Source organism: Lissotriton vulgaris, chromosome 4_1 (genome assembly GCF_964263255.1).
Source record: "Lissotriton vulgaris chromosome 4_1, aLisVul1.2, whole genome shotgun sequence".
NCBI lineage: Eukaryota > Metazoa > Chordata > Amphibia > Caudata > Salamandridae > Lissotriton > Lissotriton vulgaris.
Window position 1 is genome coordinate 2,100,897,952 of NC_141691.1, and position 26,684 is coordinate 2,100,924,635.

At 47.6% G+C, this 26,684-nt stretch overlaps 1 protein-coding gene and 1 non-coding gene across 2 annotated transcripts in view; one reads left to right on the plus strand and one right to left on the minus strand.

Moving 5' to 3' along the window:
• The window catches only part of LOC147725119 (GTPase IMAP family member 9-like), a 68,534-nt gene extending 43,389 nt beyond the window's left edge, over positions 1–25,145 (minus strand). The window contains exon 1 of the mRNA XM_086918177.1: positions 24,902–25,145. Coding sequence (XP_086774303.1) covers positions 24,902–25,145 — 244 coding nt within the window. The remainder of the gene's footprint in view (positions 1–24,901) is intronic.
• LOC147725120 (U6 spliceosomal RNA) lies at positions 14,970–15,076 on the plus strand. Its single transcript, XR_015295355.1, has one exon. It is a non-coding gene; the product is annotated as a U6 spliceosomal RNA (small nuclear RNA).
• Positions 25,146–26,684: the final 1,539 nt, after the last annotated feature.

The following is a 26,684-nucleotide window of genomic DNA, read 5'->3' on the forward strand; positions in this document are numbered from 1 at the left end:
ATTTTGGGGCAATTTTCCAGCAAACAACGAGAGGACCCCAACCTCCTTTGCTGCTCTCTCACCTGACCCCGGCTACAACCCAGCAAACACCAGTGACCAGTGTTAAAGGTAAGGAAACTGATGCAAATTTTTTCTTTTACATGGGAGTTAGGGCTATGTATCTGGTCACTCTCCAGGCCCTGAAGCAGTGTCTCTTTCAGTGTCTCTTTCAGTGCCTCCAGCAACCACTATGGCACAGAGAGGCAGGAGCGAGTACGGCTGTATTTTAGCAGTCATTTTGTGGGAAGGGGAGCTGTTGGAGATGTATTTGTATTTGAACTGAAATTTCATATTATTGCACTCCACCTTATACGTTGTACTTTGATTATTGACAGGTTTATCAGCAAACAACAAGAGGACCCCAACCTCCTTTGCTGCTCTCTCACCTGACCCCAGCTACAACCCAGCAAACACCAGTGACCAGTGTTAAAGGTAAGGAAACTGATGCTATATATTCTTTTTACATGGGAGTTCGGGCTATGTATCTGGTCACTCTCCAGGCCCTGAAGCAGTGTCTCTTTCAGTGTCTCTTTCAGTGCCTCCAGCAACCACTATGCAACAGAGAGGCAGGAGGCAGTATGGCTGTATTTTAGCAGTCATTTTGTGGGAAGGGGAGCTGTTGGAGATGTATTTGTATTTGGACTGAAATTTCATATTATTGCACTCCACCTTATACGTTGTACTTTGATTATTGACAGGTTTATCAGCAAACAACAAGAGGACCCCAACCTCCTTTGCTGCTCTCTCACCTGACCCCAGCTACAACCCAGCAAACACCAGTGACCAGTGTTAAAGGTAAGGAAACTGATGCTATATATTCTTTTTACATGGGAGTTAGGGCTATGTATCTGGTCACTCTCCAGGCCCTGAAGCAGTGTCTCTTTCAGTGCCTCCAGCAACCACTATGGCACAGAGAGGCAGGAGCGAGTGCGGCTCTATTTTAGCAGTCATTTTATGGGAAGGGGTGCTGTTGGAGATGTATTTGTATTTGAACTGAAATTTCATATTATTGCACTCCACCTTATACGTTGTACTTTGATTATTGACAGGTTTATCAGCAAACAACAAGAGGACCCCAACCTCCTTTGCTGCTCTCTCACCTGACCCCAGCTACAACCCAGCAAACACCAGTGACCAGTGTTAAAGGTAAGGAAACTGATGCTATATATTCTTTTTACATGGGAGTTAGGGCTATGTATCGGGTCACTCTCCAGGCCCTGAAGCAGTGTCTCTTTCAGTGCCTCCAGCAACCACTATGGCACAGAGAGGCAGGAGCGAGTACGGCTCTATTTTTAGCAGTCATTTGAGATGTATTAGGATAATCCACAAGATATATGTATAATGTATTTATACTGAAATTTGATATTATTGCACTGCACCTTATACGTTGTACTTTGATTATTGACAGGTTTCTTTAATATATATATATTGGTAAGGCCAGCAACACACCATCATGAATACAGTAAAAGAGCTGATTACAAAGTCATTCCAGTCACGGCCACTTGAACAAAAACTACAGATAAAACAATTAGGACCTCATCAGCCTGAAATAAACCTACAGCAAACTACCCAGGACAGAGGAAAAATGTCAAAACGTACATTCTCAAATGCCTGGTACAAAAAAGCTGATTGGCTTACAGGGTGCCCTATAAGAAATTCTCTGTTCTGCTTCCCCTGCTTGCTGTTTGGCGGTGACTTTTCTTGGACACGGCAAGGAATGGTCGACCTGAAGCACATCGCTGAAAAAATAAAGAAGCATGCGCTCACAAGAAATCATCTGGAAAACCTGACAAGACTGGGAATGTTGAGGGAAGACGCACCAATTGAGCAGCAGATAAATGATGCGTATCGCAAATCCATTCAAAAACACAATGAAGCTGTTGATAAGAACAGACAAAATCTATCCAGGATCATTGATTGCATTCGTTTCTGTGGTGCTTTCGAACTGGCATTGCGAGGCCATGACGAATCAGAAACTTCCTCAAAACCTGGGATCTTCCGAGGCCTAGTGGATTTAATGTCAACCGTAGACCAGGATTTGGAAAGACATTTAGCACGTGCTACAGTCTTTAAGGGCACCTCTAATACAATACAAAATGAACTCCTTGACTGTATGCTCGAAGTTATAAGAAGCCATATTGTGCACGAGTTGCAAAACACAGACTTTGTGGCTATTCAGGCTGATGACACCACTGATGTGTCCACTCAAACACAGTCTGTGTTAGTGTTTCGGTACCTTGACAGTGACAGAAACGTTGTGGAAAGATTTTATGACTTCACACATTTAAGTGACTCTAGTGCAGCAACCATCACTAAAGCAATACTGGATCAACTGGACTTAATTTTCCCGGACCTGCCTCAAAAACAAAAACTTATCGCACAAAGCTATGATGGTGCGTCCGTAATGAGTGGAAGCCTTAGTGGAGTACAGAAACAAATTTGAGATGTGTACCCTAATGCTCATTTTGTGCACTGTTACGCCCACCAACTCAATCTTATTATGCAACAGGCGGTATCAAAGATCAGAGAGACACGAGTTTTCTTTCAGGATATCGGAGGCATAGCAGCATTCTTCACACGTTCCCCAAAAAGAACAGAAGCCCTTCATGAGATTGTGGACAAAAGCGTACCAAGGGGATCCTCAACTCGTTGGAACTTTCACACTCGTACAGTCAACTTAATCTTTGAACAGAGGGAGGGCCTTCATAAATGTTTTGTCGCCATAGCATCCAGAGCAGACTTTGATCACACAAGTCAGGGTGAAGCCCATGGCTTTATTAGAACACTAGAAGACAAAAAGTTTCAGTTCTTACTGTTTTTATTTCATGGTATAATGACTCCTGTTGAGGTGTTACACGATCAGTTGCAAAAAAAAGACCTAGATACTGTCTCTGTGAAAGCCAATACATCTGCATTTGTCCAACAGATTATGAAAGTGAGAGATGGGGTTGACGATTTAGAGAGCAAACTGCCGGAGGATTCTATTTTTGCAAACCGCAGACAAAACATCACCTCTCTGGTTCAAATTGGAAAGGAGGTATGTGACATTGTAATTGTGCAGGCAAAAGAACGTTTTTCATTCACAAAACATTTGGTGAGTGCAACTTTATTGCAAAGTAAAGAGTTTGCACAATATGATGAATCCTTCCCTGAGCGTGCTCTGAATCAGGCTGTGGAAGCATATCCTATGCTCATAAAAGAGCAGCTGAGAACTGAGCTATCTGTACTCTACAGAATGCCTGTGTACCGGAAGGCCAAAAGCGCCTTGACTTTGCTGAGTTTAATTCATAAACTGCATATGGAAAACTCACTTACAGAGATAGTGACTTTGCTAAAAATTGTGATTACGACTCCAATGACAACAGTAGAAGCTGGACGATGTTTTTCAGCCTTAAAGCGCATAAAGACATTCCTCAGGAACACCATGCTGGAGGAAAGACTAAATGCTTTGGCGATGCTATCTGTAGAGAGAAAGCTAGTCCAAAAGATACCGGACTTCAACATGAAAGTAATTGACAAGTTTGCTACACTGAAAGAAAGACGTGCGGATTTCATTTACAAAAAGTGAATGCTGCTACTTGTTTGTTGAATACAAAAAATTCTGATTGAGGTAAGAAATGCATTGTTATCTCTGTTTTTAAAAGTTTTGTAGTGTTTGTTCTATTTGGAGACTACACAGATTTGCTCACCTCTGTTCACTGGCCGGACCTGTCTCCCGCAGGGTGAACGATTCGTTGCTTGTGTTGCCTATCAAAACTTTCCCCTTGGCAAATTACGAAAACCTTTATACCATTTATATTTGGGGTACTTGCGTGGACCTATGTGAAGTGTGTGTACAAAGCTCAGCTCAACCAGAATCACGGTAACAGCGCATTGCGCTGCCTCTTTTATATTCAGTATATTGTAAGACTGTTTTTCTTCCCCCGCCTTTCCTTGTTTTGTTTCCCTGTTTTCCCCTTGCTTGCCATTCGTTACTCTAGAGTCTAATATTCTGTATGTTGCAAGACTGTTTTTCTTCCCCCGCCTTTCCTTGTTTTGTTTCCCTGTTTTCCCCTTGCGTGCCATTTGTTACTCTAGAGTCTAATAGAGTCGGAAGGCCGTAGGGGAAGACTGTGGACTTTTCTTCAAGTTCCTGACGCTCCTGCGGAACGAGCCTGGCAACCATTACACTGCTGTGCAACTTCTTCTACTCTTAGAGCTGAGATTTCCATGAAAGTCTTATAGTCTGAATCAGCACCTGAGCATAATAGGACAGAATGTATGAAGCTCTGTGGTAATACTGAATAAGCAGCTACCTATGTTATGCCATCTATTAATGTAATAACTGCACTTTCACAATTGCTTTATTGACCTTCCTGCTTTATCAAATTTGCTTGAAAATGCACGATTTTTCTTCTTTTTTTTCAAACTTTTCTTGGGGGGGGAAATCCGCCCAAACCCCCCTTTTGGTGTTCGGGCTTGCACGCTGCACTCGCTCGCTACGGTGCTGTATGCTAATTAGTTTGCGCCCCACCACTTTAAAATTAGGCTTAACCACTGAACAATACAGGTTAATGTTCAGAGAGACCCAGAAGACACAGACTCAGTACTGGTCTGAATTTGTTGAATGTGCCACTAAGGCTCTGGAGGGATGGTTGCTGGGAAGTAAGGTTACAGACTATGAAGGATTGTACAATTTGCTTATGAGAGAACAAATTTTAAATAATTCTCAGAACCAGCAGTTGCATCAACATTTGGTTGACTTAGATCTGACCTCTCCCCAAGAATTGGGAAAGAGGGCAGACAAATGGGTTAGAACCAGAGTTAAGCAAAAGAACCAGAACCAGAACCAGAACCAGGGTGGTGACCAAAAGAAAACAGACCAGAAGGGTGGGGAGCGGAAAGCTAAAGACCAGAAGTCTTCAACAGGGCCCCAAACTAGTACTGAGGGTGGGTCCCAAACTTCCAAGAAGAAGAAGAAAGAAGGTCAAAGAAAACCCTGGTGTAGTACATGTAAAAACACCTCTCACTGGACCAGTGAGTGTAAAAAGGGTGGAGCCCCCAACACTGCAGCCCCTAAGGCACCTGCACCCACTAGTAGAGTTGGCAGTGTTGGTCCACAAACTAAGGGGGTAGTGGGTATCACCTTGGGAACTGAGGGAGATTATGGCCTAGTCAGAACCCCTACACAGGCTGTTCTGATTTGTGATGGGGACATAGATTTGGCCCCTACTATAAGCCCCAGTAATCTGGGCAAGTACAGACAGACACCTTTGATTAATGAAAAAGTGGCTCAAGCATACAGGGACACATGTGCCAGTGTCACTATGGTGACACCTAGCTTTGTGGACCCTGGACAATACATACCAGGTGATAATTACCTGGTGACCAATGCCAGCAATGTCACTACTACACATAGTGTGGTAATTGTTAATTTCTCCTGGGGAGGGGTAACTGGCCTAAAAAGAGTTGTGTTTAGTGCTGATCTCCCAGTTGAATGTTTCTTGGGCAATGACCTGGAGAGCTCTCTATGGTCAGAAGTTGAGTACAGGACTCATGCAGAGATGTTAGGGATATCATCACATGTCCTTGCTGTGACCAGGTCACAGGAAAAAGGAGCAAGAACAGGGCACTGTAAATAAATCAAAGATCAATAGCAGTGTCGCCTGGAGTGGAGTGTACACAATCTCAATTAACAATGCTGTGAGTGTGAACCCACTCATTAGTGTCGACGTTTCGATCCCTAATGCTCAACTAGATACATGGGATCATCATCAGGACTTTAACAATAAACAAAGCATGCCTGAATGAAAAATAAAGCCTGTTAGGAGAAAACAAGAGAAGAGAATTTTTTAAGGAGTAGTTTACACATGTCTGCCAACTTTGTATCACACTCGGATTCGCAGTGCGTGAACCGGTGCAAGTGTTTGTGCCTGGTACTGGAACATTAAAAACAGTTTTCACAATACTCGGAATCGCAGTGGCATGCGTGAGTTCCTGCGCCGAAGGACTGTGTGGTGATAGTGATTGTTCTAAAGGGGATTGGAATTCTCATTGTGCTGTGATAGTGCAAGTCTTGGGTCGGTTTCACTATTATTGTGACTAGGGGTGAATATGAGGAAGGGGATGAATCTGTGAGCCTACTGTTAAAATCAGTTCATACCTCTGTTGTTCGAGGTGAGGAGCCTCACATGGGAGGTTTCCTACGATTCCCAAGTTGTAGCGGTAAGTGTCACACAATTCTGGGGGCAAAATTTTAGTTGGAATTAGGATACGAGTCCGCCTGTTTAACAAGCAGTGAGAAAGTTAGTCCTATTCAGAACGTACCAGGGGGTTATCTGTCGTAGTGGTCCTTGGTAAGGTCCATTCGTATTAGTGGATTTCTGCGAATTGCCACTCGTTACCCGTTTTGGTTGCGTCTGATAGTGATACTGAAAATATAAATATAAGCGGGAGTAAGGTTTTAACCAGACTTCCAAGACACGGGGCCAGGAAGCTCCGGACTATAGTGAAAAAAGTTCAGGGAGACCTACCTTTTACTCTTAGTGGGAGCGGGATACGGGCTTTTTAAAGTGTAGGCAGCATTGTCCATACACAGGGCGCCACCAGTTTGGCGTGCAGGCGCTGAAATAAGGAAGGGAGGTTTTTTAGAACGCAGCTCCAGAGCGGGCCACGGTCTGAACGGGAAAGACGCATGCTGGTGTACTTACTCAGTCTAGATGGAGACTCGCCTCTGCCCGGGATACTCGGTCAATGCCGGTTTCCATGCTGTAGCTGGTGACAGGGAGTGATTTGTATACTCCCTCATAGGTCACGTGACTATTACGGCGGTTGCCATCTTGGAAAGGAAATTATCATTGGTGGTCGCCATCTTGGAATATATGGCTATGCGGACCGAACGTGGGAGTGTGGTAGTGCGCGGGTATATCAATAGTGACAGTGACATTATGACATTAAGAGTGATGAGTGACAAAAATAAAGCAACATTAAAATAGTCTATGCCCAAATCTGTTCTTGTTTTCTATATTATGTCCTGCTTTCCTGTTAAACGTTGTAGTCATTTTTTGATTTCATCTTCGAACAGTACAGTTTTGTTTTACTCTCTCTTAGTTACGTGAAGCTGTTATCACAGTTCATTAATCCAATCACAGTAATGTAGTCCAATCCTCACTCCGATTGAGACCTGTATGAATGGTATTGAATTGAATGATGGATTTCAATTCCTCCCGGTTAAGCAGTTGCTGTAGATTACCACCTCTTTGTGGTAGTTTGACGGACTTCAGGATGGTCCACCTCAGGTCATCTGCTGTGTGATTCATGTTGGCAAAATGTTCAACCAAAGGAGCGTTTGGGGTTCCACATCTTATACGACTCCGATGCTGGCTTATCCTTGTTTTTATTTTTTGTGTTGTTTGCCCTACATACATACGAGGGCAAGGGCATAGGATCGCATAAATTACATTGTAACTATTGCAGTTCGTGAAATCTTTCATGTGGATTGTGATGTTATTGTGACTAAAAGTGCGCCCCTCCAGTGTCAGATCACACACAATACATTGACCACATTTAGCATGACCTCTAAGTGGTGGCAAACCCCAGTTTGATTCAATTGTATTGTTTGGGGGTGGTGCAGGTAGGGCCGCTCGGACAAGATGGTCTTTTATGTTTTTACTTTTTTTGAATGCAAACAAGGGTTTGTCAAAAGTTAGTTGACCTGAGTTTAGGGTTGGCCAGTGTCGCAGAATAGTTTTACGGATTTTATTTGAGATTGGAGAGAAAGTTGTGACACAAGCTATTCTTTCAGAATTTGTCCTAGTTTTTGGTTGGAGCAGTGCCTCTCTCGGACAGTACCATGCTCGTTTTGAGGCATTTCTCACTATTCTGCTCGGGTAACCTCTTGCTTTGAGTTTCAAACACAGGACATTTGCCTCCCTGAAATAGTCAGCTTTTGATGAACAGTTTCGTCTGATCCGGAGGAATTGTGAATAGGGAAGTGAGTCTTTGAGAGCTTTGGGGTGGTTACTGTCGTATCTCAGTAAAGTATTCCGTTCTGTTGGTTTCCTGTACAGGCGAGTTAATAACTCGCCTTCCTCATGATAAATTGTGAGATCTAAAAATGGTATCTCAGTGTTATGGTGTGAGAGAGTAAACTGCAGATTGTCACAGTTATTGTTTAACCAATGTAGAATGAATCCAAGCCGCTCCTGGACACACCCATGGACCTTTCTCTTGCTACTCCTGCAAATTCATCGGCACCGACAACATCTCCGCTACGACCGCACCACAGATTCCCGACCCCAACCACCTACAATGCATCCTTCTCAACACCCGATCGGTCCACAGGCACGCCATTGACCTATGGAATCTACTAGACACCATCTCTCCAGACGTCGCCTTCCTAACAGAAACATGGATGAACGCTTCTTCCGCCCCAGACATCACCATTGCCATCCCTGAAGATTATAAGATCACACGCAAGGACCGTACCGGCCACACAGGAGGAGGAATCGCTATCGTCCATAAAAAATCAATCCACATCTCAACCAGCTCTGACGTCAACCTCGCCAACTCTGAACACCTTCACTTCCAGATCCACATCGACCCCAAGACCACACTCAGAGGCACCCTCCTCTATAGACCACCAGGACCTTGCGCAAAATTCAGTGAAGACATCACGGACTTCATCACTCCACACGCGCTCCCCTCCAAAGATTACATCCTTCTGGGAGACCTCAACTTTCACCTTGAAAAGAACAACGACCGCAACACCACCACCCTTTTAGACAACCTCGCCAACCTCGGACTTAAACAACTGGTCACTTCCCCCACCCACATCGCAGGTCACACACTCGACCCCATCTTCACCTCCAGCAATCATGTCTCCTTCAGCCACACTACGGATCTCCTCTGGACTGATCACAGCTGGGTTCACTTCACCTACAACAAGCCGAAACCCACCAACCACCTCCAACCAACTCTGCAAAGAAACTGGAACAAAATCACCATCGACCAGATCTCCTCATCGCTCCTTTTAAACACACCAGCCCACTCTTCTAACCCAGACCAAGCCGCCGCCAACTTCACCCTATGGTTATCCAACACCGCCGACATCCTAGCACCACTGAAAAAACGTCAAAGCAAACCTGGCAGCAAGAAGGCCTCATGGTTCAACGATGATCTTAAGAAATCCAAGAAACTCTGCCGCTCCCTTGAGAAGGCCTGGAAAAAAGACCCAACAACCAGCACCAAGGACACCTTCAAAAACGCCACCCGCATACACCACCAACTGATATGAAATGCCAAGAAAACAGCATTCAAGGATCGACTAGACAACAACGCCCACAACAGCAAGGAACTTTTCAACATCGTCAAGGAATTCACCAACCCCTCGGCCAACTCCAACGACATCACCCCCTCTCAAGCCCTCTGCGACTCCCTGGCTCTATTCTTCCACAACAAAATCGCAGACATCCACAACAGCTTCGACAACCAACCCGGAGAACAACCCACCCAACCATATGCTGAACATTCTTCCCCCTCGAACACCCTTAACGACTGGAACCCAATCTCCACTGAGGACACCATCCGCCTGATGAACTCCATCCACTCAGGATCCCCCACAGACGCATGCCCTCACCACATCTTCAACAAGCAGACTCCATCATAGCACCGCACCTCCGAGACGTCATCAACTGCTCCTTCAACTCCGCCACCTTCCCGGAAAGCTGGAAACACGCTGAACTTACCACCCTTCTGACAAAACCCACAGCGGACCCCACCGAACTCAAAAATTACCGCCCCATATCGCTCCTTCCTTTCCCGGCCAAAGTCATCGAGAAAGCTGTCAACAACCAGCTCGCCGCTTTCCTCGAAGCCAACAAATCCCTCGACTCCTCACAATCTGGCTTCCGAGCAAAACACAGCACTGAGACCGCCCTCATCGCAGCAACAGACGACATTCGAACTCTACTGGACAATGGAGACACAGTCGCCCTCATCCTCCTCGACCTCTCTGCAGCCTTCGACACAGTCTGCCACAGCACCCTTTTACAACGCCTCAGAAACATCGGAATACAAGGAAAAGCACTTGAATGGATCACCTCGTTCCTCACCGGAAGAACCCAGAGAGTCCGCCTTCCACCATTCAAGTCCGAGGCCACTGAAGTCATCTGTGGCGTACAACAAGGATCCTCACTTAGTCCCACCCTCTTCAACGTCTACATGAGCCCCCTTGCGGCCATCGCTCGCCAACACAACCTCAACATCATCTCCTACGCGGATGACACTCAACTGATCCTTTCTCTCACCAATGACCCCAGCACCGCCAAAACTAACCTACACGAAGGAATGAAAGAAGTTGCCGAATGGATGAAACACAGCCGTCTGAAACTTAACTCAGATAAAACAGAAGTCCTCATCTTAGGTACATCCCCCTCTGCATGGGACGACTCTTGGTGGCCGGAAGCCCTTGGAAAAGCACCCATCCCGACAGACCACGCACGGAACCTAGGCGTTATCCTGGATTCTTCACTCTCAATGAACAGACAAGTCAGCGCCGTATCCTCATCCTGCTTCAACATTCTTCGCATGCTCAAAAAAACATTTCGCTTGATCCCCACCGAAACCAGAAAAACAGTCACCCATGCTCTGGTCACGAGCCGACTGGACTACGGAAACACCCTCTACGCAGGTACTACCGCTAAACTCCAGAAGAAACTCCAACGAATCCAAAACGCCTCAGCCAGGATCATATTAGACATCCCGCGTAACTAACACATCTCTGGTCACCTGAAAGACCTCCACTGGCTACCCGTCAATAAGAGGATCACTTTCCGACTGCTAACCCACGCACACAAATCACTCTACGACATCGGACCAGAATGCCTCAACTCACGACTGTCCTTTTACTCCCCCCGCCAACTACGCTCTTCAAACCAAGCCCTCGCCACTGTACCTCGCATCAACAAGACCACCATGGGAGGCAGATCCTTCTCATACCTGGCAGCTAAAACATGGAACTCACTCCCCACTTACCTTCGCCTTACCCAGAACCACCTAGCATTCAGAAAGCAGCTTAAAACATGGATATTTGACAAGTAATCCTCCTCCCCTCCCTAAGCGCCTTGAGACCCTATGGGTATGTAGTGCGCTATACAAATTCTTTACTTGACTTGACTTGACTATGTTCCACCCACAGGGATATGAGATAATCACACACCCTCAGCACGGCCATCCCCGACCTGTCTAGAGGGGTGGGTGTGATTGCAATAAGACACCGCCATCAGCGAATGCTGCTAGGCGGCAAGAAGGGGAAGGGGGGATAGGACTGTCACCACCCACTTACCTTCTTCCAGGTATACACGAACAGTGGTGTGGCGCAGGGCGACGCACTCCGGGGTTCGGTCAGGAGCTGGTGTATCAGCAGCTATGGGTCGCGGCCAGAGGGCAAGGGACTGATTGGCTAGGGGATTACAAAGGCAGAGGGTAGTTTGCGGGGTATAATTCCCAGCATCCCCCCAGCCATAAGCCTGTCATGACAAGGGCTGCACAACAAGGGGTTCAGCACCCCAGCAGTCAAAAGTTGCCAGGTCCAAATGCCATGTGAGTAGCTGTGAAGATTGGTAGCTGTATAAGATGGTGTGCGGTGCCTGTTAGGATGCCAGCAGCTAGGTGTGGGCTAGGAAGGGAGGCACGCGCATACTCAACTTAAGGGGAGCTGCCGCCCACTACTGTGGTAGTCTGGTTGGGATCCTCTGCATGCGGTGGAACAGCTTGCGATAGAAACTACAACAACCTTGGGGGGGAGTGTTCCCCCTCCCCCAAAAATTGGTCATACACGGGCGAGGCTCGACTTTACTTTCCTGGGTAGGGTGGCACCGCTGCGAACAACAAAGTCCTCCTGGGCAGAATTAACAGCCAATACGGAGTATTAGTGATGGTGCAATATTTAAAGTGCGCAGTATTTGCAAACAATGACACAAGTGGTGACAAGATGGCGTCCCATTTACCCATCAGGTTGTCAGGTGTGGCTGTGGGGACACTCATACATTGCCAGGTTGGCACAGTGGCCAACGCATGGGGATTGTACAGAAGGTTTTGCACGGGCGCAGTTGTAGGGGGGCTACCGAGGGATGGTAGAGGAGCAGGCGAACAACAGCTCTCATCAGGGGACCCCCTCCGATGTCCTGATTACCCATTTAGGGGGCAATGACTTAGTAACCAGGGAGAGGATGGCACTTATACAGGCCATGCAAACTTATATAAGGACTATCAGCAATAATTGGGGCCAGGCGAGCTAGTGTGTTCAGAGACTGTTCCATGCAGGGAATGGTGGGGTGCCAGATCCATAGCTGCGGCAGTGCATTCATGCAAAAGGGCTCAACGTGGCCACGCAGACGTTCACTGAATGGAAGGGCTTGGGGTTCAGCAAGCAGGCACTAATACAAGCAAGAGGAGAAGGCTGTTATTAGAAGGATGGCGTGCACTGTCCTAAGTCGGGGATATGTTCCTCCTTGATTTACAGGATGCACGGTTAGCTGCAAGATGGAAGTAGGGAGCTCGGAGGTGGAGGGCTCTGTCATCGACGGTAGCCTCCTCCAGAGCTGTGGCGGAGTTACAGGGCGATTTGGAGGCAGGCGGGTACAATAAGGGTACCTCTGCGGCAGACCGGTACAGTAAGGGTACCTCTGCCTGGCACAGTAAGGGTGCCTGAGCCAAAGACCTGGAGCCGCAGGGAGGTTCCGGGAAAACTGCGACGGCGCCCTGTTAGTCCTTCGGGCGGTTAGGGGGCCTTACCAACCGGGGATGTGCCATACCACGCTCTGCCCCGAAAGGGGAGGGAGTATAAGACATGATCACATGATCCATAGGGGGATCCACAGAGGTGCTGCACTGTCCGGGAGTCGACCCACCGTGCCGGCTGGATCAGAAGGCGGGCAGGCAGGAAGGGGCTGCCTTCCCTGGATCGCCCGTAAGATAACCCACTAAAATGTCATACTTTAGTTGTATGAAAATAAACCTGCAGCAGTTCTTTACCCATAAACAATGTGTCCGGTGTAATTATTATGGGTAAATGTAATATGTGATGGGGGGGAGCGGATGCATCATAATTTGGCAGACACAGTGATTTTTCCTCTTTTACTTTAAAGTAATGCAGTGCAGAAACCTCGCCTGCTGTGCTATGTTTCGTCAAAGTAAATCCAGACGCCAAAGTGTGAAATGCTTGGAGAAATGACATCACTTCTCCCACTTTCTTCCTGCCTCCATGGGAAGTTATTTTTTTAAGTAAAGCGAAGTCTGGCAATCTTTGTAGATCTTGTGTTGTGTCAACAGCCTTGGGTGCTTATACTGCAACACCAAACGTCCACCATTGTTACATTCCCTTGATGCAAAGTGGCTCAAAGCGATATCTACTCCGAAAAAAGGTTACCTTTTACATCCATTTGAAGAGTTTGTCCCATTTTGTGCCTCGGTACGGCAATGCAAACTCTTGGTGAACCTGCACCTTGGTTTATCAGCTCTGAGGTGTTTTTGAATAAGGCAGTGACATTCCACCATCAGGGAAAGTTTCATGTCTCTGCATGATTGATGTGTGATTCTTGTTTATAGTTCCTGGGCAGAGTTTATGCTGTGGAATCTGGGCCCGGTTCTGTGACAGAGCCATCTGTTAATGCGTTGCAGCCTTCCTCAGTTGCCGTGTAGCTAGTGACTGCACCGAGGTGTCATTGTACTGTCACTTTGCTCTAAGGCGCTAACCAACCTTGTCCCAGCCTGTCTTTGATTTTTTATCTTCTGATATGCTAAGAATGGCCACCTCTGGGCAGAGATTGTTTCTCTTTCAGATTGTGTTAAAGTTCACACCCCGAAGTCTCGCACGCACATGAACAATGTGCAGGTGTTTGGTGCCGCCTGTGGCTGAAGCCATGGCAGTGTCTATTTTGGGGAACCTGCGGGCCAGTTCTGTGACATTCTTAGCAGTTCATGCATTACAGTCTACCTCGGTTCCCATGTATCTAAAGACAATGAACAGTGCCTGAGGCGTCATTGTGCTGTCACTCTGCTCTAAGGCGCTAACCAACCCTGTCCCCGTCTGTCTTTGAGTTGTCATCTTTTGATATGATCAGAATGCTAAGAATGGCCACCACTGGGCAGAGATGGTTTCTCTTTCAGTTTGTGTTAAAGTTCACACGCCGGAGTCACGCACGCACATGAACAATGTGCAGATGTTTGGTGCCCCCTGTGGCTGAATCCATGTTTTGTTGGGGAAGTCTCTCACATTAGGTAAAGGTGTAGGACTGTGCAAAGGTTGTGGTGAGAAAGGTTGTGCTTGGATTGAATGAGGATCACTAATAAGCAATCAGGACATTACCCCCTCATGGGTCCTCCCCGTCCCAGTCCTTACCACGTGAGGCAGTCCTGCCTCCACCCAGCCAATCAAAACGCCAGAAATCCAAAGGTCGAAGGTGACATAAGCCCCTCCCACCCACCGCCATGCCTGTTTTTTTTACTTCTCCGACGGCTGTCGGAACGCTGGTGCTCCCGGTTCCTGCCTCTGTTCCTGTTTGCTCTGGATGGTTTAGCGGTGCCGTGAGTGTTTCTTTTGCATTTTTAAATGCTTCTGTTTATGGTCTTTTCATGTTTTTACCGGCGCGGCCGCTCCGGTCCTCCGGCCGGCCATGCTCCTGTTCTGGGGTCAGGATGCTCCCCGTTCATGTGCTGGGCTGGGGCGGGGAGCCCTCCTGGTGTTCTGGCCCCAGGTCGTTCCGGCGCTGGTGCTTTAGTGCAGTGGCCGGCCCCTGCGGCCATGTTCTACATATGTGGCTGTGGGTGGAGACTGCAGGGCTGCCCTTTTTTGTTTATTTTCTGTTCTCACATATGAGATTACTGTTTGGGGCAGTGTTTCCTGGAGGTTGCTGGGCACTTCCTTTGTTGGTGTGTTGGGTGTTGTCCTGGTGCTCGCTTCGGCAGCACATGTACTGAGCTTGGAATGATACAGGGAAGATTAGCATGGCCCCTGCACAAGGATGACATGCCAATTCGTGGAGCGTTCCATATATGGGGTTTACTCCTTTTGCTCGCCATGTTTGAGGGGACTTCCTCTCCGGTGCATCCACGGAGCTGTTGCTCATTGGTGTGTCATATGCCTCTGGTGTCACAGGCTATCATGTGCTGAGGGTTCAAGTCCTGCCAATGCTGTCAATGTGACTTGGGATGTTCATTTTCATGCTGTGCTTTGGAAATTTGCATTCTCTTCGCCGCGTAGCATCTTTTGCAGTTTTTCTTGGACTGTTTTGCGCTGTCTGCGCTGCTGGTGCATGCGGCTATGCCATCATCTCTTGTTGGTGGGGTCGTGGACGTTTTTTCCCTGTTGGGGTATACATTCGGGGATGGTCCATGTGATTTCTGGCGTTTTGTTGCTGGGTCTTTCTCCCTGATTCATTTGCTCCGGCGGGGTTTGTTCCCATTTTTTTCCGGCCATTTCGTGCTGTCCTGTTGGCTGTACTGGCTGCGGTGTGGCTTGGCATTGCCATGCGGGGTGTTCCTCTCTTTCTGGGGACACGATTTCGCCTGGCGGTCTTTGTCTCCTGGTATCCTCCATTTTTCTTCTTTTTTGCTCCTTCTCCCTCGGTCTTCGGAGGCTTCTTCCCTGGAGGTCCGGGTTGGGCGGTTGGTGGATTCCGCTCTCAAGAGTTCGTATGCTGCTTCTCCTTTTTGGGGTGTGTGCTTGCTCTTTTTCGGTCTGTGCTTTCTTAGGGGTCCCTCCTTCCAGTCCCGGATGGTTGGGCCTTGTTCTCGGCTACCGGGGCGGCGGGGGCTTGTGAGATTTCTCTCTGGCCTGCGTTTTGGTGCTTTGCCATTCCCCTGGTGCCTTGGTCCTATGCCTGCGTTTTTTGCACTACGTTTGGTTCCCTGCCTCTGCGGCGCCTGCTGCTGCCCCTGAATGTCAGTCGAATATGTTGTGCCCAGGAGGAGTCTCCGTGGCCTGGTGGTTGCATCTCTTCCTCTTCAGGTTATGTGTTCCGCTCCTGATGTTGACCTGCTTGTGGGTCGCCTTTCTCCTTTGGTGTCATTGGTCCGGTCTGCTTTGAGAATGGTGATTCCTGTTGGTCGTCATTCTTGGTTGCCGGTTTCCATTCCGGGCTGTCCCCCTTTTAGGCTGTTTTCACGGTCGCTTCATTGTCCGTTGGCACTGTGGTGCGTTCTGCCATCTTCTTTGGCGTCGGCCTTTTTTTTTGTTGCTACGCTCTGTGGTGCTGGTTTCGGTGATGGAGTGGTGCCGGGGGTCCTCTTTCTCTCTGTTCCTGGTCCTGGCTCCCGTTGGTCTTTCTGTTTGGTTCTGCCTCCCGGGGCTTTGGTCGGGTTGGTGCGGCTGTGTCCCTTTCGGTTGTGCTCCTTGCAGCCCAGTTTTCCCCTCTTCTTGGTGGGTAATTTTAGCTTCCCTAGATGTGGGAGTCGCCTGTTTTTCTCGTTCCCCTCCATCCGGCTGCTCAGAGGTTTGCGGTGGTTGAGTTCCGTTTCCTGTTTTCAGGTGTTTCCTTTCGGTCTCTCTCATGCTCCTCTGGTTTTTTCCACGGTGCTGGCTCCTGCTGAGGGGGTTTGCTGGCCTGGTTCCGGTTTCTGGGGTCGTTTTGGGTCTGGCCGTTCCTCGTCTGGTTCCTGTTCGGGGGCTTCAGTTCCTCGGGACCGGTTTGACGCTTTGCTGGGGGCTGTTTCTCAGTGCTCGCTTCAGCGGCTCCTATGCTTTCTGTTGAGCGTTGCTGGAGGGGGTTGCCGTGGCCCCTGCGCTAGGATGACACGCATTTCGTGAGGCGTTCCATATTTCCGGATCTGTTCTCTGTCCTGTTGGATCTTCTGCGGGCCCTTCTGGGTCTCCCTCCTGCCCCGGCTCGGGGTTGGCTTTGTGTCCGGCAGATGGTGGTTGCCTCCTCGGCTGTGGTTCCTTGGGCTCTTGTGCACCTCATGTCCTTGGTGTTTCTTCTGATGACTTGTTGGGTCCTTTGTCTTGCTGTTTACGGGGCTCTGGTTCCTCTCTCCCCTGGTCTGGTGGCTTTGCTCTCCTGACCTGGTGTGGGGGGTGCATTTCTGCTTTCCTCTCTCCTCTTGTTGTCCTTGGATGTCTGTCCTTGGGTTGGGGGCCCCGTTGGGGTCCTTGGTGGCCGGCTTGTCTGTTGTTCGGGCTGGCGCTCTGGGGGCTCGTTGTTGTTTGGGCCTTCTTGGGGGGTCCCGGTACGTGTCTCTGTTCCTGCGGGCTTCCCTGTCTTGTGTCTGGGCGGCGACTTCTCTGTTGTCTTTCATAGGGTCTTGGTAGCCATCCCTGTTACGGCGGTTGGTTTTCTTTCATGGAATCGTACTCTAGTTGTGCCTTCTTTTGGTGGCTTAGGCCGCTTCCTGCCGTCCTCTGTTTAGTGCTGTCTGGTGCTTGTTTCGACGGGACATGTCCTTTTGTTGGGACATTGCGTGGGTGCTTGGGACTGTGCGCTGGTGCTTGGAATGGCCCTGCGCTGGGATGTCTTGCTGCTTCGTGTAGCATTCCCTCTGTCTGTTCCTCTGTTCCAGGTCCTTTTGTCTTTGGTTTGGGACTCTTGGTTTGGTCATTTTTGCTTCCCCTCCTGTTGGTCTTCTCCCCCGGTTTTTGTTCCGGGGTGGTCTGTCATTGGCCTTTGGGTTTTCTGTATGCCTTCCCTCCCGTTTTTCTCCTACCGGGCGCTCTGTGGAGGTTTGGGGGGTGTCGGTGTTGTTGGGTTGGCCTTGCTGTTTTTGGATTCCGCTCCTGCTGTTGCTGTTGGGAGTCGGATTTGGCCAGCCTCCCTTGCCTCCGGCTCTGCTTCTGGGTCCACAGCTGTCTTTGCCCTGTCATTGGCGCTTGCTTCTGACTGCCTGTCTCTTGAGCGGCTGTCTTTAGCGTCTTTGGGCTGTTCTTCTGTGGTGGCCTGTGGCATGTGTTGGTCGCGTTGGCCTTCCGCTCTTTGGAGCTGAGATGCACGTTGGGGCTCTTTTGTTTCCTGGTGCTCTTCTCTTGGTCGGAATCCATGGTGGGGTTCCTGTTTCTGTGCTGGTTTCTCCAGCTTGGGTTTGTTGTTGGGATTTTTCCCCTTCCGCTTTGTCTGCTCGTTGACGGCGGTTTGTGCTTGTCGGGGCCTTGGGTCTTCCTCGGTGGTTGTTGCCCTTTGGTGGGTCGGCTTCTTCGGAGCTTTTGCTTCGTTGTCCGGGCTCTCCTGTTCTCGTTTCTTCTTTGGGCCTTGCCTGCTGTTTTGCATGTTCTGCGGTTGCCCCTTTCATGTCCTTGTTAGTGGTGGACGTGTTGTGGTTGTCCACTGCGGTGTTTTTTTTTGCTAGCCTTCTCTTCCGCTTGTCGGTTGGGTGCCTTGCTCGTTTTGTTTCCTTCTTTGCAGTTTCTGCAGGCTTGAGTTGTTTTGCGGCTTAGATCGGGTTTTTCTGCCTGTTTCTTCGTGTTTCCTTTTGCGGCAGGAGGTGTTGCTTCCTGTTTTGCCTGCTGTGGGGGTTTCTCCTGTTCCCCTTCTTTGGGTGTTCACGGGGCTCTTCTGTTTTGCCTCCGATGTTCACTATAGTCTCGGGTTTCTCCTGCCCTGTTTGTCTCCTGTGGGTTCTGTGTCTGCTTCCTGTGCTGATGGGGCGGGGTCTCTATCCTGGTGCTTTGTGGGGCGGCCTTTTGGCGGTCCCGTCACACTTTTGTGCGACATTCTTGGCTTGATGTTTTTCTTGCCTCTTCTGACGATTTCTGTTGGCGTCTTGTGCGCTGCTGTTCGTCGATGCTTTATTGTTTAAAGTTTTGTACTTTTGCATGGATCCCTGGTGTCCTGCATTTTTTCTTCTTGGTTCTCTGCTTGTGAGTTCCTCACGTGGTAAGGACTGGGACGGGGAGGACCCAGTGAGGTAGTGTGGCTCACTGGTTAGAGGCGGCAGACCCGAGAGCAGAGGACGGCCCGGGACCAGGGTTTGATTCCCAGCGCGGCAGGTTCCTGGACCAGAGTCAGCGGACTCGATAATTCTCTCGCCTCGGTGCCCACTTTGATCAGCGATCACACTCGGCAACTCTGGGCATTAGCTTGCCTCATCTTCACTAACGGCCCCACCAGACCGCCGGGGATGCCTGGTCTCACCCTGGAGATACCCTATAAGGGACCATCTCTCAGGGAAGCCAGGAAGGGTTTCGGAGCGGTTGAAGCGCGGAGATACTCCCCCGGGAGTGATTCTAGCGCTATATAAACACGCAAATTAAATTAAATTAAATGAGGGGGTAATGTCTTATTACTTACCGGTAATCTTCATTACCAAGATTAGGGTCCTCCCCGTCCCAGTCCTCTTCCCTCCCTCCCTCCCGCTGTGTTTGTGTCTGAGTCTTGTTGATAACAGGCATGGCGGTGGGTGGGAGGGGCTTATGTCACCTTTGACCTTTGGATTTCTGGCGTTTTGATTGGCTGGGTGGAGGCAGGACTGCCTCACGTGGTAAGGACTGGGACGGGGAGGACCCTAATCGGGGTAATGAAGATTGCCGGTAAGTAATAAGACATTTCTGCTAAATAGATTTTGTAGCATTTCAATAGTCCTATGGGGAGTGCTGACTTGCTCACCCATACCCAGAGCAGGCTACACTGTGTAGGGTTTTTGTTAGCAAGGCGTTGTTATTGTTTTCAGGCTTTGCTGGAAATTTTTGAGAATCACCAAAGTGCAGTTATCATGTTATGGGAGCCAGTGCTTGGTGGGGTGATGGTGAGGGTATGTGAGAAATAGATGTACAAGCAATATACTGGATAAAGTACTCCATGTCATACATTATAAGGATATTACACATCAAGGAAGAGTTGCTTTATCTGGTCATGGAAGCTAGAGGTGACTTCCTGTATCGATATAATGTAAAGGAGAGGATATTTTATTCCTTAATAATACACGGTCCCACCATCCCCCTTTACAAAAAACACTTAAATCCCGAGAGCCTTTTATGTTCATGGAAGACTAGAAGAAACACAGAATCGGTATTGCACAGTAAAAAACACAAACAGCAATTAGTGATTCATGCCAAAAGATATTAGGATTGGTTCCATATAAGACAGATTTAAAAAATTAAGGTGTTGAAACACGGATAGATACCATCTTTTCTGAAATGTGCTATTGCACAAGCAAACATAACAGTGCTTCCATTGATAGAGCGCGGGCTCACCTGCTCAGCATACTCACATGGGCCCATATATTTATTTATTTATTTGCGGTTTTTGTAGAGCGCATCACTCATCCCGAGGGATATCACGGCGCTAAGAACCAGGAAGGCTGCTGAGGTGTATACTGAAAGCTTACGGCTTAGGGAAGAGATACCTTTTAAGATTCCTTCTGAACTGAAGATAGTTGGTGGTATGTCTTAGGTCAGAAGGGAGCTCGTTCCATCTTTTGGCTGCTAGGTGGGAAAAAGAACGTCCACCTGTTCTGACCTTATAAATACGTTTAGACTTCGCCAAAGCAGATTGGCATGATCGCATGTTTCTGTTAGGTATGTAGAATTCGATCCTTCCTTGAAGTATCGAGGGGCCTGTTCCATGTATGGTTTTGTGAGCATGGCTGAGTAATTTAAAGGCAGCCCTCTGACGCATCGGGAGCCAGTGAAGTTTACTCAAGCACTCCAATGCTGAATCGCGTTTACCTTTGTTGAGGATGAGTTTGGCCGCCTGGTTTTGCACAATCTGTAGGCGGGAAAATAGCTGGTCATTCATCCCATTAAAAAGTGCTTTGCCATAATCCAGGCGACTGACCAGTAGGGCCTGGGTGACAGACCGTCTACAGTCCAGGGGTAGCCAGGGAAATATTTTGGCAAGAAGTTTGAGTATAGCAAAACTCTTGCAGCAGAGGGATCTAAGGTGGTCTTTCATGGAAAGTGCATCATCCATGATGATTCCCAGGCGATTCCCAGGTTCCTGGCATGTTGTCAGGGAAACCTACACTCTATTCAATTGGATTTTTACAATTTGGATTTCATACCATTTATCTTACCAATCCAAGTCACCGTCACCAATAGTCCTAAGGATCAAGGGAGTTAGTCCTAAGGATCAAGGGCTTGTTTACACCGCGGGAGGTTGAGAATGCCATTAAGACCGTGGTCCCATTGAAAGCTGCTGGCCCGGATGGGCTCCCAGGGGATTTACTGCGGGCCTACCCATCTGACTGGGGTCTTATGATCTCGGCCCTCTGAATGCTATCTTGGAGGGCGGCCCGATCCCAGAGTCGTGGAGAGGGGCAGTGGTAGTCCCCATTTACAAAAAGGGTAGGAGAGACATCCCAGGGAATTATAGGCCAATAAGCCTGATTGACTCTACACAAAAAGTAGCCGGAAAAGTTATCCTGGGGAGAATCCTTCAATGGGTGGTTGAGAACCAAGTTCTATCGGACTTCCAAGCAGGCTTTTGCTCAGGAACAGGCAAATTGAGCAGGTCTTTAGGTTAACACTTCTGTACTGGAAGGTGGTAGAACTGGGCAAGGGCAGTCTCTATTTGGCCTTCATCGACTTGAAGACTGTGGTATTATACGAACCCTACATGGACTTAATTACTATGCCAGCGGATAGGGCCCTTTACTTCAAGTTCAGAGTTGGCACTCTCCCGCTAGGAGCAACTGTATCTAAGTGGAAGTCCCATGCTCATTTATCCCCCATTTGCGCACGCTGCCCCGCCAGGCCTGAGACGGTGGCACATGTACTTTTTGAGTGTCCAGACTATATCCACCCAAGGAGATACTGGTTGAAACCCCTCTTCAAACGCCTGGGAACACGCATGCATTCGGTGGCTCTCCGAATTTTATTGACTGATACCTCCCCTCTTAAAGTCTGTGGTGTCTCCAAATTTTTAAAACGTTCCTGGTTGATTTGTTGCAATAGATTGTCTATTTCGGTTTAATCCCTTTTTAGCTAATTTATTCTAGGGGGGCCCCTACAATTTTACCTTCTTAAAACGTATGACATACCTGTACTTTTTGTAATGTTGTTTTTATAATGTATGTTATGCTTGTAAGATGTCTTTGCATATCGAATAAAGCTTTCAACCAAAAGAAAACATACCAGGATGATGAACTTATGTTTATGTGCAAAAGTATCACATGGAGAACAAAAACAATGCATGACCAACTAGAAGATCTAACTAGTGAATTAGGAGTGGAATTTTCAAAATTCAAAACATTACAAAAATCGTACAGAGTGGATTTTGTAGAGAAAGACATTGAAAATATGAATACAGCTGGGAGAATAGGTCAGATAAAAGAATTAATTGTGTTGTTGCGAAAATGGGAAGATCTGAGTAAGTGGAGACTCAAATGGGCAAAGAAAAGAGAAGAAAACAGTGATAAATCCACTTTAGCTTTTCCAATCAGAGAAAAGGAAACAAGTGGATAATCAAGGAAGGCTCATTAATAATGGAAAGCCCATAACCATAAATGGTGTCAAATGAGTAAAGAAGTGACAAAAAGGCACTAGTTACAACTGCTAACATGAGAACCAGCCACGGATTCTTTTAAATGCAAGGAAACACCTGAGCAAAACACCCAATGAACAAGCAAGGCAGTGGAAGAGCACTCAAGGCTGTCAAAAAGAGGGGAAACTGCACATTCTTTAAATACATCTACTTCTGGTGGGACAAAGAAAACCAAACCTTTGTGCATGGGTTCACACCTATGGCCTCTCTCAAGCTCCTGAAGGCCCCAAAAGACAGACAAGCACCAGTCGGTAAAGCCCTAGTCAGGTCATGGATCAGACCCTAAACAGTCTGGCAACCAGCAAATTTAAGGGTGAGATACACACATAAGTTGCTGTCCTAACAGCACAAGGGCAGATCTCCCTGCCCCATGCCACCCTTTTGCCCTCACCCTTCCATGTGTTCCCAGGACTTTTCGTAGAGTTTTACAGACCCTTACTCTTTCTAGTGTACATAGGTAACCCCAACCTAGAATGTTTTTCTTGCCTCTTCTGACGATTTCTGTTGGCGTCTTGTGCGCTGCTGTTCGTCGATGCTTTATTGTTTAAAGTTTTGTACTTTTGCATGGATCCCTGGTGTCCTGCATTTTTTCTTCTTGGTTCTCTGCTTGTGAGTTCCTCACGTGGTAAGGACTGGGACGGGGAGGACCCAGTGAGGTAGTGTGGCTCACTGGTTAGAGGCGGCAGACCCGAGAGCAGAGGACGGCCCGGGACCAGGGTTCGATTCCCAGCGCGGCAGGTTTCTGGACCAGGGTCAGCGGACTCGATAATTCTCTCGCCTCGGTGCCCACTTTGATCAGCGATCACACTCGGCAACTCTGGGCATTAGCTTGCCTCATCTTCACTAACGGCCCCACCAGACCGCCGGGGATGCCTGGTCTCACCCTGGAGATACCCATTAAGGGACCATCTCTCAGGGAAGCCAGGAAGGGTTTCGGAGCGGACGAAGCGCGGAGATACTCCCCCGGGAGTGATTCTAGCACTATATAAACACACAAATTAAATTAAATTAAATGAGGGGGTAATGTCTTATTACTTACCGGTAATCTTCATTACCCCGATTAGGGTCCTCCCCGTCCCAGTCCTCTTCCCTCCCTCCCTCCCGCTGTGTTTGTGTCTGAGTCTTGTTGATAACAGGCATGGCGGTGGGTGGGAGGGGCTTATGTCAACTTTGAACTTTGGATTTCTGGCGTTTTGATTGGCTGTTTGGAGGCAGGACTGCCTCACGTGGTAAGGACTGGGACGGGGAGGACCCTAATCGGGGTAATGAAGATTACCGGTAAGTAATAAGACATTTCTGCTAAATAGATTTTGTAGCATTTCAATAGTCCTATGGGGAGTGCTGACTTGCTCACCCATACCCAGAGCAGGCTACACTGTGTAGGGTTTTTGTTAGCAAGGCGTTGTTATTGTTTTCAGGCTTTGCTGGAAATTTTTGAGAATCACCAAAGTGCAGTTATCATGTTATGGGAGCCAGTGCTTGGTGGGGTGATGGTGAGGGTATGTGAGAAATAGATGTACAAGCAATATACTGGATAAATACTCCATGTCATACATTATAAGGATATTACACATCAAGGAAGAGTTGCTTTATCTGGTCATGGAAGCTAGAGGTGACTTCCTGTATCGATATAATGTAAAGGAGAGGATATTTTATTCCTTAATAATACACGGTCCCACCATCCCCCTTTACAAAAAACACTTAAATCCCGAGAGCCTTTTATGTTCATGGAAGACTAGAGGAAACACAGAATCGGTATTGCACAGTAAAAAACACAAACAGCAATTAGTGATTCATGCCAAAAGATATTAGGATTGGTTCCATGTAAGACAGATTTAAAAAATTAAGGTGTTGAAACACGGATAGATACCATCTTTTCTGAAATGTGCTATTGCACAAGCAAACATAACAGTGCTTCCATTGATAGAGCGCAGGCTCACCTGCTAAGCATACTCACATGGGCCCATATATTTATTTATTTATTTGCGGTTTTTGTAGAGCGCATCACTCATCCCGAGGGATATCACGGCGCTAAGAACCAGGAAGGCTGCTGAGGTGTATACTGAAAGCTTACGGCTTAGGGAAGAGATACGTTTTAAGATTCCTTCTGAACTGAAGATAGTTGGTGGTATGTCTTAGGTCAGAAGGGAGCTCGTTCCATCTTTTGGCTGCTAGGTGGGAAAAAGAACGTCCACCTGTTCTGACCTTATAAATACGTTTACACTTCGCCAAAGCAGATTGGCATGATCGCAGGTTTCTGTTAGGTATGTAGAATTCGATCCTTCCTTGAAGTATCGAGGGGCCTGTTCCATGTATGGTTTTGTGAGCATGGCTGAGTAATTTAAAGGCAGCCCTCTGACGCATCGGGAGCCAGTGAAGTTTACTCAAGCACTCCAATGCTGAATCGCGTTTACCTTTGTTGAGGATGAGTTTGGCCGCCTGGTTTTGCACAATCTGTAGGCGGGAAAATAGCTGGTCATTCATCCCATTAAAAAGTGCTTTGCCATAATCCAGGCGACTGACCAGTAGGGCCTGGGTGACAGACCGTCTACAGTCCAGGGGTAGCCAGGGAAATATTTTGGCAAGAAGTTTGAGTATAGCAAAACTCTTGCAGCAGAGGGATCTAAGGTGGTCTTTCATGGAAAGTGCATCATCCATGATGATTCCCAGGCGATTACCAGGTTCCTGGCATGTTGTCAGGGAAACCTACACTCTATTCAATTGGATTTTTACAATTTGGATTTCATACCATTTATCTTACCAATCCAAGTCACCGTCACCAATAGTCCTAAGGATCAAGGGAGTTAGTCCTAAGGATCAAGGGCTTGTTTACACCGCGGGAGGTTGAGAATGCCATTAAGACCGTGGTCCCATTGAAAGCTGCTGGCCCGGATGGGCTCCCAGGAGATTTACTGCGGGCCTACCCATCTGACTGGGGTCTTATGATCTCGGCCCTCTGAATGCTATCTTGGAGGGCGGCCCGATCCCAGAGTCGTGGAGAGGGGCAGTGGTAGTCCCCATTTACAAAAAGGGTAGGAGAGACATCCCAGGGAATTATAGGCCAATAAGCCTGATTGACTCTACACAAAAAGTAGCCGGAAAAGTTATCCTGGGGAGAATCCTTCAATGGGTGGATGAGAACCAAGTTCTATCGGACTTCCAAGCAGGCTTTTGCTCAGGAACAGGCAAATTGAGCAGGTCTTTAGGTTAACACTTCTGTACTGGAAGGTGGTAGAACTGGGCAAGGGCAGTCTCTATTTGGCCTTCATCGACTTGAAGACTGTGGTATTATACGAACCCTAAATGGACTTAATTACTATGCCAGCGGATAGGGCCCTTTACTTCAAGTTCAGAGTTGGCACTCTCCCGCTAGGAGCAACTGTATCTAAGTGGAAGTCCCATGCTCATTTATCCCCCTTTTGCGCACGCTGCCCAGCCAGGCCTGAGACGGTGGCACATGTACTTTTTGAGTGTCCAGACTATATCCACCCAAGGAGATACTGGTTGAAACCCCTCTTCAAACGCCTGGGAACACGCATGCATTCGGTGGCTCTCCGAATTTTATTGACTGATACCTCCCCTCTTATAGTCTGTGGTGTCTCCAAATTTTTAAAACGTTCCTGGTTGATTTGTTGCAATAGATTGTCTATTTCGGTTTAATCCCTTTTTAGCTAATTTATTCTAGGGGGACCCCTACAATTTTACCTTCTTAAAACGTATGACATACCTGTACTTTTTGTAATGTTGTTTTTATAATGTATGTTATGCTTGTAAGATGTCTTTGCATATCGAATAAAGCTTTCAACCAAAAGAAAACATACCAGGATGATGAACTTATGTTTATGTGCAAAAGTATCACATGGAGAACAAAAACAATGCATGACCAACTAGAAGATCTAACTAGTGAATTAGGAGTGGAATTTTCAAAATTCAAAACATTACAAAAATCGTACAGAGTGGATTTTGTAGAGAAAGACATTGAAAATATGAATACAGCTGGGAGAATAGGTCAGATAAAAGAATTAATTGTGTTGTTGCGAAAATGGGAAGATCTGAGTAAGTGGAGACTCAAATGGGCAAAGAAAAGAGAAGAAAACAGTGATAAATCCACTTTAGCTTTTCCAATCAAAGAAAAGGAAACAAGTGGATAATCAAGGAAGGCTCATTAATAATGGAAAGCCCATAACCATAAATGGT